Genomic DNA, 13,464 nt, shown 5'->3' on the forward strand with positions numbered 1-13,464 from the left:
TATAAAAGGCACACAAACCTCCTCCTTCTGTCACTTCAGAGCGATCTGGCTTTGCCTCCTTGTGCTGGCCTTCTGCCACTTTCACGGCAACTGCTCGGCAAATGGCTCCAAATTTGCGATCCAAAGAGCGGACTCCTGCCTCCCGGGTGTATCTAGTACAAAGAAGCAGCCAAGATTGTCCTTTTCAGTGCCCGTCTAAATTGACACAATCCTGGATCTGTCTAAGGGCCCTGTTCCACAACAAGGAAAGTTATCTCTTAGTTTGGGGAACATATTTCTATGAATTTGCAAAAAGGTATGGGGGAAAGGCTTCGTTGGACATTATTGCATCCTAATGAGGGGATGAGGAATCTGTGGCTCTCCTTGTGTTGTTGGACTCCAACTCCCATCAGCCCCAGCCAGCTTGCACAATGGCTAGGGATGATGGGAGTTGGAGTCCAACAACATCTGGAGGGCCACACAGCCCCCATCCTGGCAGGAATGAATCCAGGTGCCATGGAACAACATTTTCAATGCAAACCTAAATTTATCGATTTTCCTAGGCAGCTGCAAGAACATAGCAGAGCAACTAAATGTACCAAACAGAAAAATAAACACATACAGTCGTACCTTAGAACCCAAACGCCTTGGTACTCGGACATTTGGCTCCTGAACACCGCAAACCCAGAAGTGTGTGTTCCGGTTTGTGAACGTTCTTTGGAACCCAAACGTCTGACGGGGCTTCTGCGGCTTCTGATTGGCTGCAGGAGCTTCCTGCAGCCAATCAGAAGCCGCACTTTGGTTTTCGAATGTTTTAGAAGTGGAATGGACTTCTGGAACAGATTCCGTTCGGATTCCAAGGTACGACTGTAAATACCTTTTTAAAATTACCGGGTGATGATTGCCAGGGTTGCATCTTGAGGAATCTGAATCTGCTGAGGAGTCAGTCCATGTTGCTCAAGCTGCTTTGGAATCAAGTGGCGATGTGCGATTTCTATCTTCTCTTCTTGCGTGTATCCTTTGAAACAAGACACATCTTTTAGAAGAACTAGGATATAGAACTCGCATCAGAAGTCACATACAAAGCCAGATTTTTAAAGGAAATGAAGTTTTAGCCTCAGCTGGAAAGAGAGCGAGATGGGAGAAGATACCGGCAGTGGCCATCTATGATATACAAGAATGGCAGGCAGCGCTGACAAGCAGCAGGAATCATTGATACATTCTGCCTTAACATCATCCACACCCTGGTCAGTTCTACATCACCTGGAACTTGGATGATCTCCATTCTATCCAGCAAAGCAGGTGGAATGGTGGCAGTTGTGTTGGCTGTGGCAATGAAAAGTACTTGGGACAAGTCAAAGGCTACGTTTAAGTAATGGTCTGTGAAGCTGTGGTTTTGCTCAGGATCCAAGACCTTAAAAAGCAAATGAAAAAGATTTGCAAATTTAATTCCTCTCAGAAAGTATGACCATAGTTACAGCTATATAAGCAGTTACATTATCTAACAGTTATATTTAGTTATATTTTAGAAGACAGTTGGCGGGAAATTTTTTTTTTTAAAAAAAGATAACGGACCCCTGACCATTAGGTCCAGTCGTGACCGAGTCTTGGGTTGCGGCGCTCATCTCGCTTTATTGGCCAAGGGAGCCGGCATTTGTCCGCAGACAGCTTCCGGATCATGTGGCCAGCATGACTAAGCCGCTTCTGGCGAACCAGAGCAGCGCACGGAAACACCGTTTACCTTCCTGCTGGAGCGGTACCTATTTATCTACTTGCACTTTGAGGTGCTTTCGAACTGCTAGGTTGGCAGGAGCAGGGACCGAGCAATGGGAGCTCACCCCGTCGTGGGGATTCGAACCGCCGACCTTCTGATCGGCAAGTCCTAGGCTCTGTGGTGTAACCCACAGCGCCACCCGTGTCCCATTGCTACACTTAATTATTATTATTAACGACCATCTACACAACAGTCTGAAGGTGATATACAATAAAAACAGTAAAAAACAACAACATTTAAAACACAAAGAACAGCCAATACAGTTAAAACAAAACTGAAACAATGCAAAATAGATGCTCATGGCAAAGACCCATTTCTCCAACTGGGAGAGCCTGTCGGAACAAAAATGTCCTTCCAATTGTTTTCAGGAAGTGTAGATAGACGGTGCCTGTTGTATCTTGATGGGAATGCTATTCCACAGAACAGAGGAAGGCGCACCAAATGTATACAGGTTCTCCATTCGTTTCACTGCCATTATTCCCTCACGCCACATTCCTCAGAATTTCAGTTTTATGAGGATGGGAAGAATTCTCTGCTAGAGCTACCTAAGTGCCACCACTTCAATTCCCAGAGCTCTCAAGGCAGAAGAGTGGCTCAGGGAGAGACCATAGATCAGTGGTAGATTAGTAATGGAACACATGCTTTTCCTACAGAAGGTCTTCCAGCTCGATGTCTAGCATCTCCATTTAAAAGAATAGACATGCATGGTGCTTTGAACAATTGCAATATGTCATATAAATGCAAAGTATTATCTTAATCTTTAATTCTAATATTCCCTGGGTTGTAGCCAATGTTAGCTCCACTCCAAGTAAATCCATTCAGATGAATGGACATGGGCCATTAATTTCAGTGGGTCTACTCTGAGCTGGTTACCTCCATCATTATCATTATCATTATCATTATCATTATCATTATCATTATCATTATTATTATCCTCTCATGGTCGAGAGCAGGAGAATCAACAGCCAGTGAGAAGGTAGGAGTGAAACTAAATTGCACTTGTGATTGGACGGTAGAGCTGCCCATATCAAATGTAACCCCGCCCTATTTTCTGAGTGTGGTCAACTGAAGGAAGTGGGATGGGCAGAAGCCAAATGAGTGGAGTAAAGTGTGAGCAACAAAATCCAAGTGTCAATAATCAATTGCTGCTTTTTAAAATGACTTTTCAATGGGTACATGTGAAAAATTAGGGTGAAAAGGGAAATTAGAGCGCATCGGATCTGAGAAGCTAGTTTGACTGTACACAGCTAGGAGGGATGCATTTCACTAGCTCTTATTCTGGTTGAGTGCTCGCAAGCATGGATCTCTGTTGAGGCTATCAAGAAGGACACAGCAGGGTAATTTACCATCCATTAAAGGATGAGTTAGTGTCACTGATACAAACACTTACACTCCAAGCACCTCCCTTTGCTTATTTCTCTGTCAAACAGCCACCAAGCAAAATTGCCACTGTCACTTGAGTAACAGGATGTTAATTAAGGATAAATTAAAATGGGCACTCCACTCTGGTTCCTGCTGCGTTTCAAGGTGAACACTGGAGCTTACAAGCGCTCACAATATGACACTTGTTTCAAGCAGTCACTTGGTGAATTATTTAGGAGTGTGGGGCCATTAGGTGGCCGATGGCACAAGGGCTTGCCCGTTTAATTCTAGGCACGTTCTCAGAGCTGACCTTCACATCACAGGCGATGTTGGGAGTCTAAGACTCCTGCGTGGAAGATATGCTGCACCTTGCAAATAATTAGCAGATTGCTTTGAAGAGAAGTGCCACTTCCGGAGGGGTAGTTGTGGTCGTCTGCGGCAGCCCAAACATGAAAAAGTGTTGAGGCACCTTAAAGAAATGCAGCATCTGAGAAACTGCAAGTTATGTGAGCCTGCTTTTCTGGAAGTCTTTGCACTATAATGTTTGGATCAGTCTCAACGTTGCTGCACCTTTCCTTCTCTCTCTTTTCCCTCTCTCGTATCCTTTCTGCTGGGAGGGATAAGCTTCAGGCTGGGTAGGTAAATGAGCATATGCTGGTGAGAGGGCAAGGATTGGGATTTTTTTTTTAAAAAAAAAGTAGATCCTTTTGTTAAAAAACACTGATATACAATTTAAGTACATTTTAAATTTTTTTTAGAAGAATGGGATAGTGGAATTCTGTACCATTCCTGATGGGAGCAGAGTTTTGTTAATGTATAAGGGCTTATTTATGCAGAGGACAAAAAAAAAAAAAAAAAAACAAGGGACACGGGTGGTGCTGTGGGTTAAACCACAGAGCCTAGGACTTGCTGATCAGAAGGTCGGCGGTTCAAATCCCCGCGACGAGGTGAGCTCCCATTGCTCAGTCCCTGCTCCTGCCAACCTAGCAGTTCGAAAGCACGTCAAAGTTCAAGTAGATAAATAGGTACCATTCCGGCAGGAAGGTAAACGGTGTTTCTGTGCGCTGCTCTGGTTTGCCAGAAGCGGCTTAGTCATGCTGGCCACATGACCCGGAAGCTGTACACCGGTTCCCTCGGCCAATAAAGCGAGATGAGCGCCGCAACCCCAGAGTCGGTCACGACTGGACCTAACGGTCAGGGGTCCCTTTACCTTTATGCAGAGAAAAAGGACAAGTAAAAGTTAGGTTTGCTGGATAATTTGGGGAATGTTTGTCCTGCACCTGCAACTAGTTTAGGGTTGCCATGCACCTAGAATTTCCCGGACATAGCCAGGATTCGGCCGTCGGAAACTGTGGGAATCGCTTAAATGTCTGGGAAAATCCGGACATATGGCAACCCATGTTGGCAGTGTAGGTTTTGGCAGCTTTCTGTTAAAACAGCTCAAAAAATTCCTCTTTTTTAAAGATTTTGCTCAACAACTTTTGTGTCCGGATTTCCACCTTTCGAAATATGGCAAAGCTAAACCAGTTAAGCATGTGAGAGTGAGTGAGTCAGCAAGCATTTGAGAGTGACTCAGCACAATGTAAAGTATAAATATACTTGTGTTTGAAGCAAGCTTGCTCTTGGCCTTTGCCTTTGGCCAGAGCCTAGTTTGTGCTGGAAACCTGCAAGGAGACTGGAAAGACTGCTATAAAGACTGTATACTACACCAGTAGGTAACTGCTAAGCTGTGAAACTGCATTATACTGTCAGTAACAGAACCGACCCTACCCAAACTGTCTGGTGCTTTTTTCTGTTCCATTGACACACTCCACTGTCGTGTTGAATGGGCACTCAGTACATGCCTCAACAAGTTTACATTTTCAAAGGCTCTCCCACATTAAACATTCCCTGCACATAGTAAATTCATACACGGGAGAAGAAGCTTTAGCATAGGTGTGGGGAAACTTTGGCCCTTCGGATGATGCTAGGCTAAACTTCCATCAACTCCAGCAAGCACGCCAGGAGGGCTAAAGATTCCCTGCATAATTCTCTCTCTGGTTAATTACTACTAACCATGAGGACTGTATTCAGTATTAAGAGGTGCCATGGATCTAAATACCAGTTGCTGGGAAACATGGGAGAGAGAGTGACATTGTGCTCATGTTTTGCTTATGAGTTTACCAGAGACGTCTGGCTGGCCACTATGGGAACAGAAGGCTGGACTAGATAGGCTTGGGCCTGATCCAGCCTTCCTACGTTCTCTTATGATGCAAGTTGACTATAAGGAGTTTTTCTCTGCAAAGGAGCATCCAAGATTATTAGCAATCCACACACACATAAAATATACCTGTAATCAGAGTGGATACCACTCAGAATACTACCGCCTCACTTTACCACCTCATGTCAGGTATTGTGCAGAACTGCACTAAGAATCCCAGGCTTTGGGGCACCAGGATAAAACACTACCGTACACGCTTCTGCAACTGCTTATGCCCACCTAAGGGCAGGTGGAACACAAAAACTTGAAATAAAACGTTAAATCTATTCATAAGGCACTGCTGTTCTTCACGGTGTTTGCAGAAAGGAACTTCTTAATCATTTCCAAGCTTTCTTTTGCTTTCCTGAATTGCTGCCAGAAGCATCAGTTAAAGCAGAAGGCAAAAGCCCAACTAATGCAGTACAGAGGAAACAGCAGAATGATGCTGAATGAAGGAAACAAACTGTCTTTATGGAGGTGCATGGCACCAGTCATCTTTAAAATGAGATCCGTTTCCTAAAAAGCAGCACAGCTTTCCAGAAAGCAGCCTGCAGTATCCATTACATTCCAGAACAACATTCTAACTTGAAGGAGTAGGGCTGGCACTCAAAGTGAACATGCAGTGCATAGAAAAGAAAATCCTGTAATTAATGTAATGAGGGAGGGGGGTTTAATTTGTGGGTGTGGCTGAAGCAGTGTTCCAGCATGTCTGAAGTCGAGCACCCTCCATTTCACCAAAACAAAGACTCACTAATTTCTGTATGCCTCGGAGCGGGTTGGACAACCCTTGAGTTGGTCCATACCGTATACACTGGGCTGTATATTAAGATAAGGCTTCAAAGGAAAACTGATTTTAGTTTCTTGCCCTAAAAAATAAGGAAAGTCGCTTGCGTGTGCAAACCTAATTCAGTTAGTGAGATACTTGCATAGTCTAGTTTTACTATATGATAGTGCATTTGAATGGAAGGCAGTTCTACAGTACTCTCCTATAACTGATGAAAGACCAGTGCAGAAAGGACAATGTGATGTTGAGGAAGAGTTACTCAGCAGGGAAGAGCGCTGGGGAAGGAGGAGTGTGAAGTACCTCTGATCCCACCCACTGCCATTTCTGGCACAGGCTGGCAATTTCCTGAAGATTAATAACAGTACGGAAGAGCAAAACAAAGTTAATATTTATCTGGAGGCCTCCCTTCCTGCCCCTTCCTGCTGCTTGGCTGATCAATGACAGGGTAGGTTGTTGGCCATGTAAGATTAAACAGTGGGCCAGAAGCAGCCCAGGGGGTGTATGCTGCACAATTTCTGAACAAGAAATGCAGAGTGGGGAAACATGTTTTGTGGAGACTATGCATATTGACTGGAGAATATTTGCATGTTACCCAGAGAATGTACAAAATTCAGCTGAGATATGCACATTCCTCAAGGCTATTCCATAGCTGGAAAATGTACAGAATTCAATTGATAGATACACATTTCCCAAGGCCTGCTGGAGATTATGTATACAGATGGGGAAATGTGCATGTTTCCCTCTTCATGGAAGGATTATATGCATATTCTCCATGAGGGCTGGTGAATGGGCACAGCGACTGGTTGTTGTGCACATTAACTACTCAACTTGCATTCCCCTTAACACACACGCTATCTAAAATTAAGGGCAGACAGAGGATCATACAATGAAGCTCTTGTTATATAAACCTTGATATTTGTGGTTTCCTAGGTATCGAAAGGCAACACAACTCCCCTTCCTTAGTCACCTTCACTCATCTACATAGAATTCTGTGATCCACACCTGTCGGCAACATCACACTCCGCTAGCACCTTTCTTCCACCACCCTTCCCTTGAACTCTAGAGCTCTTGCTTGGCGCTTGATAAATTATCAATGTGGCTTTGACATGAAAAGTTCTCACATAACACATGACAGGACCTCTGTGATGCCCAAGCAATTGCATGCTGCTGTCAAGATAATTTATCCTTTCCATTATGGCATGAATACATCCCTTTTGCTTTAGCGACTTGACTTATGGACCCAGAAGAGTGCTGCTAATTAAAATTATATATCACACGTACACACAGAGAGTTTGAACATTTGTCAAGAATAGAAAGCCATCTCACTTAGCTTTCATTGCTGAAACTTAAAATATATATATTGAAGAATGAGGTAAATATGAGTGAGAGAGTGAGTGGGGGGGGGACCTTTAACCCCACGTGAATCTAAAATAGTGTGGAAGCTTCTACTAAGGGAGTTTCTTCTTTCTTGTGCTGCCGCTGACCCATTTTGAAATCAGAGATAAAGCTATAAGGAATGTCTACAGCCTGCTTAACAGAAAAGGCTTGTTACATTCACTGATGACTGGTGGAGGAGAGGGTGGGGGATTAATTATGAAAATGGTGCTTGGATTTCAACAGGTAAGACTGGGAAGGCTCATCATTTAAAGCAGGTAGCCCATCTGTCGTAGGAAAGCAATAGGCAGCTCCGACAGACATCTGTTGGCATTGCTTAACCTCTTCATGTCCTCATTTGAAACCAAAGCTTGCACACTTCAGTCCTCGGTGGATGGAAGCCCTGCTCTACATCCCAGTCCTGACGCAAGGGCCTCCACCAATATGGCCCCAGGCTCTGGTATTAACTGCTGCAAGATGCCTGGGTGACCCTTCTTTGGTGATAGAACATCAAACATTATTCTGTCAGGCCTTTGGTGGCATTTTTTATCTTATGTCATTTGGCCAAGGGTAGGGTGTTTGTGGCAGCCTAGATATTGTTTGCACTGAAACAGATGCATTGGAGGGGGTTGGACTAGATTACCTTGGGGTTCCTTCCACCCCTGCAACTCTAGGGTTCTGTACATTGCTGTGAGTTGCATTGGGGTTTCGGTCAACAGTTTGGTCAATAAACGAAACTTACCATATCTGGTGAAGATTAAAATGTAAAATGATCAAAAGCACCAAAAAGGAGAGCATACATGGTAATGGTAATGAGACCCCTAACCATTAGGTCCAGTCGTGACCGACTCTGGGGTTGCGGCGCTCATCTCGCTTTACTGGCCAAGGGAGCCGGCGTACAGCTTCCAGGTCATGTGGCCAGCATGACTAAGCCGCTTCTGGCAAACCAGAGCAGCGCACGGAAACGCCGTTTACCTTCCCGCCGGAGTGGTACCTATTTATCTACTTGAACTTTGATGTGCTTTCAAACTGCTAGGTTGGCAGGAGCAGGGACCGAGCAATGGGAGCTCACCCCATCGCGGGGATTCGAACCGTCAACCTTCTGATCGGCAAGCCCTAGGCTCTGTGGTTTAACCCACAGTGCCACCCGCGTCCCTTAAGAGCATACATAGTAAGGGTGAAAGGGAGAGTTTTTATGTATTAAAAACCTCTTCTGTATTACATTGTTAGGGGAAGTACATTATGTGCAAAGGAAAAAGATATTTTCTCTGGGGATCGCCTGACTGCGGAATGTTTTCCAGAGGAAGATATGCCTGGCATTGACCCTGTATTCTTTTCAGCACCAGGTTAAATGTTTATATTTGCTTAGGCATTTTGTATTACCTTATCTTTCCCACGTTACCCGGAAGTGTCTGCGGACAGCCCTGGCTCCCGGCCTCTAGAGTGAGATGAGCGCACAACCCTAGAGTCTGTCAAGACTGGCCCGTACGGGCAGGGGTACCTTTACCTTTACCTTATCTTTAGCTGGTTGAATGGTTTTGATTTCACTGTACCATTGGTTTGTGTTATAATACTTTTGTAACTTTAAATTTCTTTGTATACTGACCTTTGCACTTTTATGGAAGAGTGGTTTCTAAAGTTTTTAAATAAATTATTATTACTATTTTAATTAAGCTCCTTCATTTCCACAACATACATAAAAACCCCAAGAACACTTAGTGGCCTGCCCACTTGTTTTTTGCTTCGTATCTGCCTACCAAGGTTTTCCATCGAGACACACTTGGAACCTTTTCTTTCTACTCTGACCTTCAGTGGGGTCATCCAAATATAGAACAAATGTTTTCTTGTTGATGGACAGTAACTGGAAATAGGAAGACGTTCTGCTTTGCTCAAGCAACACGGCACCTCAGTCCCACCATCTGAACTACCAACATTACCCAGCAATGGACAAACTGGGTCTTTCTCCCTCCAGTGTATAGGGCAGGGAATATTTGGGAAGGACCATAAGTCCTTTCAGTTTTATCACAGAAGGTTGAAAAAAAGGAGCCCCAGGCAATGCTGGTGCCAACATATCTGGGGGATCTTGTTCAATGCTGGTGTCTACAAAATGAAACATTTCTTCAGCCCTAGAATACGAATTTGTTCCTCAGTGAGAAATATTTCAGCACAATTTAAGGAATGGCCCAGCCTGAGGCAGGGACCTTTGAGCTGATGGTGGACTCCATCTCCCATCAGCACCAGTAAGAACGTTGATGGGAGTTGCAGTCCAGCAAGATCTGGAGGGTCACAAGTTTCCCCAACACCAGGCGCAGCCCATGTTAACCTGCCCTGGGAAGCTTTAAGGATAAAAGAAACTCAGGGATGTCTTGAGATTGTAATGATAAAATTGTTTCATTCACAATCAAAGTAACTGCAATCATCCAAAGCTAGGTAGCAACCCCAGGTTACACAAAGCTGGCCTTCTCTTGTCTTCAGTCACACTAAAAAAACAAGAGTTTTGCCGCAGTACTAGTACAATGCAGTCACAGCGCTTGGGGATCTCCATACTATATGAAGACAAATTCCTTTGCACAGCCTCTGCCACGGCAAAGCATTTGCCATTCTGCAAATGGAGCCGGATCGTTCTGCCTGACTTCCTTCCTGTTGTTGCATGTTATAAATAAAAATGCCTTTTTGTAAGAATGTCAGCTAGTCCCACGGCAATCAGATGAAGGATCCAGCAGCTGCCCAAGGACTCTCCCTTGTGTTGTTGTTTTCTTATCTCAGTGCTCCAAAATAGCTACCAATCTCAACGTTCCAGAAAGTATCTCTGATATCATCATAACACACACACACACACAAAAAAATATATTGAAACAAAGCACCCACATTACTTTCAATAGCTCTTCCAACACACAGGGCCCAACATATGGATGCAACACTGGCTTCATGTTAAACTTGGTTAAAGGACTGAAAACCAGCCTCAAGAACACAGTCGAGTCGCCTCATATGATGGGGTTATGTTCCAAGGGTAGCATGCCTATGTGAAAATTGTGTATTGCCAAAATGACCTTTTCATGGCTGGTTACTGTCTGGCAAGCTCCACTGGGACACCCTTTCCTGATGTACCCACTGCCTCTCCTCACTCCTCCACCTGCAAGGGAGGAGGACGGAGAAGGGCAGAGAGAGAAAGCATGGCAGATCAAAATGGCTGGAATAGATCCTGGAATGGAGATGCAGCCAAGGGCATACAGTTGGAATTGTGTATTATTATTTTTTTTTAAATTGAATTTATATACCACCCCATACCCAGAGGTCTCAGTAAGTTTATGCATATTAAGATGTGACCTGACTATATGCCCCTGTCCCTACAGCACCCCCCTTTACCTGGAGCAAATCTCTACCCCCACCCCCTTAATGGTAGTTAAGCCATTGACTCCTGATGTTAACAGCAATGGGGCTAACTGGAGTTTCCCTTTACCCTGGATCAAACATTCAGATTAATATGCTGTCAAAAAGCAAGTCACTACTTTAGTTTTTGATGCAGAAGCACACAAATCCCCAGTTGTTAATACAACAGTTTTATGACTACCAGAACCTGGGGACAACAACATGAGATGGTTCTTGTTCACTCCCTGCTAATGCATCTACAGTGGTACCTCGGGTTACATATGCTTCAGGTTCCATACGCTTCAGGTTACAGACTCCACTAACCCAGAAATAGTACCTCAGGTTAAGAACTTTACTTCAGGATGAGAACAGAAATTGTGCTCCGGCGGCGCGGCAGCAGCAGAAGGCCCCATTAGCTAAAGTGGTGCTTCAGGTTAAGAATAGTTTCAGGTTAAGAACAGACCTCCCAAATGAATTAAGTACTTAACCCGAGGTACCACTGTAGTTGGTAACTGAGGGGAAAACAAGATGCTGAGCTAGACAGACTTTGGTCTGATCCAGGAGGGCTCTTCTTATGCTCTTAATCATCAAATACTACAGTTATTAAGCAACTGATGGCTCCACATACACAAATGGAATTGGCTTTCTTATTTTTTTGTCCAGTGTTATTTCCATCTCCAAAAGCCCTACACTGTGATCAGGAAAAATGATATCTCCATTTGTCAAGCTCAGAATTAGACAGCTGATCTGAAGAAAAAGGTGTGCTACATGCAACAGAGAAGGAGCTCGTTTCACTTCTTACCTCAAGCAAAGCAGCCGCAGGATCCCCCTGCAGGCTCTTTCCAAGCTTGTCAACCTCATCGAGCAGGAACACTGGATTGTTAACCCCAACAGTCTTCAAGCCATTGATGATCCTCCCAGGCATGCTGCCAACGTAGGTGCGCCTTGTGGGGAGCAAGGGATGAGGTTGAAATACGGAACAGCAAATTGGAAGCAAATTGTTTTATGTTCTCTTTCCAAAGTCACCCAAAAAAACCCAATCAGATAATCATCAGCCTTCTGCAACCTGTTGCTCTCCTTCGTCCCCAACCATTAGCCATACTGGTTGGAGTTGATGGGAGCTGCAGTCCGTCTGGAGGGCTCTAGGTTGCAGAAGGCTGATTTAGATATTGGCTGTGTTCTGATGTTTAAAATAAACCAAAGCCAAAATACAAAGAAGCTTCAGACACACACATGCATATGGCTCCCTACACCTTTTGAACAAATAGGGAAACAAATGGCAGGAAGTCACAGTGAGCTGCCCTGTTATGTCTGGCTTGAGAAGGGTGTTTAATGGCTTCCAATGAAACCTGGAAGCCAACTTCAAACTATGGTTTCCCATTTGGGATCTTTTAGAAGCCATGAACTATATTTCCTGCTTTGGATGTGCACCAACAGAAAAAGTGGAAGCTGTGCCTGCAGGGAGGAGCCAACAGGGGGTGTAGAAATCCAAAACAAGGGAGGGGCACAGTTGAAAGGAGGGACGCCCCTGCTACTAGCCCCAGGTGAGCAGACACACGGCAAGCTCTGCACCTAGTCCTTCTATTTCAAATTCATCGCTGCTAAATTAGCTAGTGTCACACAACCCTCAAGGAGTTTTACATGATACTGCAGTGCCTTTGATGATTCTCCTCCTCCTACTGCATCTATGAATCAAAAGTTTTTAAATGGCATTCATGGAGCATGGTTAGGGAAAGGCCCTTAATCAGCAAAACATTTCGCCTGAATATCAAGTAGCTGGAGAGAAGCTTCAGCCTCCAGCGTTGAAACCAAGGGGGCAGAGGCATGATCCCCATGACTTCTTCCCTCACCCTTCCCTCGGGCCCTGGATTCTCAGTGCTCTGCCTCCTCCCTCCTCCCACCACCTCCCTTGCCATGGTGAGTCCTGGAAAATGTCAAGCAATAAGGAAATAGGTTTCTTTCTGCACTGGCCTGGCTGTTTACAACCACACACACACAAAAAACCTTTGCTTGGAATCTTTATGTTGGTACTATTCCCAATGAAAAAACAAACTGTTCACCCACACTCCATCCAAACTCTAATATTTCCACTGTCTCTCCAAAATAAATAAAAGTATTTAATACATTTAGACAATTTAAAGGAACAAACTGTGAGCAAGTTTCTAAGCTCAAAGCAAAATCATTTAGTTTCTGCTTCTGCATGGAGGTGGGAATTCTTTGATCTGGAAAACAATAGTAATCAGAATTAGACTCAGTAGCCTGTAATGACACTCTTATTTGCAAGAGATCTCCATAAATGGATGGCATCAGCTCTGTCTCTCTCTCTATGCCTGTAATTATCCTAATCTTGAGGACTGGTACTACTCTAGCCATATTAAAGCACTACATTGGCCTGAATCAGATGTTATGACTAAACCAGATTTTGGTTTGTAGGAATGTGCTGGGGGTTCATTCTCTCCATTTGTCTCCATACCAATTCCCTGCTCCGTTTCCTGGTTAGTGGTAAACACCATTTGTCAGGGCATCCAAACTGGGAAAAGTATGAAAACCCACTTCAAATTACTGTTTTCAGTTTCTGGTTTG

The 13,464-nt window shown here is 44.3% G+C and overlaps 1 protein-coding gene and 1 long non-coding RNA gene across 3 annotated transcripts in view; both read right to left on the minus strand.

Annotated features, from left to right (window-relative positions):
* The window catches only part of LONP2 (lon peptidase 2, peroxisomal), a 51,275-nt gene that overhangs the window by 19,868 nt on the left and 17,943 nt on the right, over window positions 1–13,464 (minus strand). For both annotated transcript variants that reach the window (XM_079988778.1, XM_079988777.1), the window contains exons 8-11: window positions 11,684–11,825; window positions 1,243–1,393; window positions 871–997; window positions 19–152 (exon numbers count right to left, since the gene is read on the minus strand). In XM_079988778.1, coding sequence (XP_079844904.1) covers window positions 19–152; window positions 871–997; window positions 1,243–1,393; window positions 11,684–11,825 — 554 coding nt within the window. The remainder of the gene's footprint in view (window positions 1–18; window positions 153–870; window positions 998–1,242; window positions 1,394–11,683; window positions 11,826–13,464) is intronic.
* On the minus strand, window positions 4,336–11,671 carry LOC307223139. The gene is made up of 3 exons (XR_013841982.1): window positions 11,395–11,671; window positions 9,026–11,150; window positions 4,336–8,895 (listed from the first exon to the last, which is right to left on the minus strand). It is a non-coding gene; the product is annotated as an uncharacterized lncRNA (long non-coding RNA).

Source organism: Podarcis cretensis, assembly GCF_951804945.1.
Source record: "Podarcis cretensis genome assembly, chromosome: 8".
Classification (NCBI taxonomy): Eukaryota; Metazoa; Chordata; class Lepidosauria; order Squamata; family Lacertidae; genus Podarcis; species Podarcis cretensis.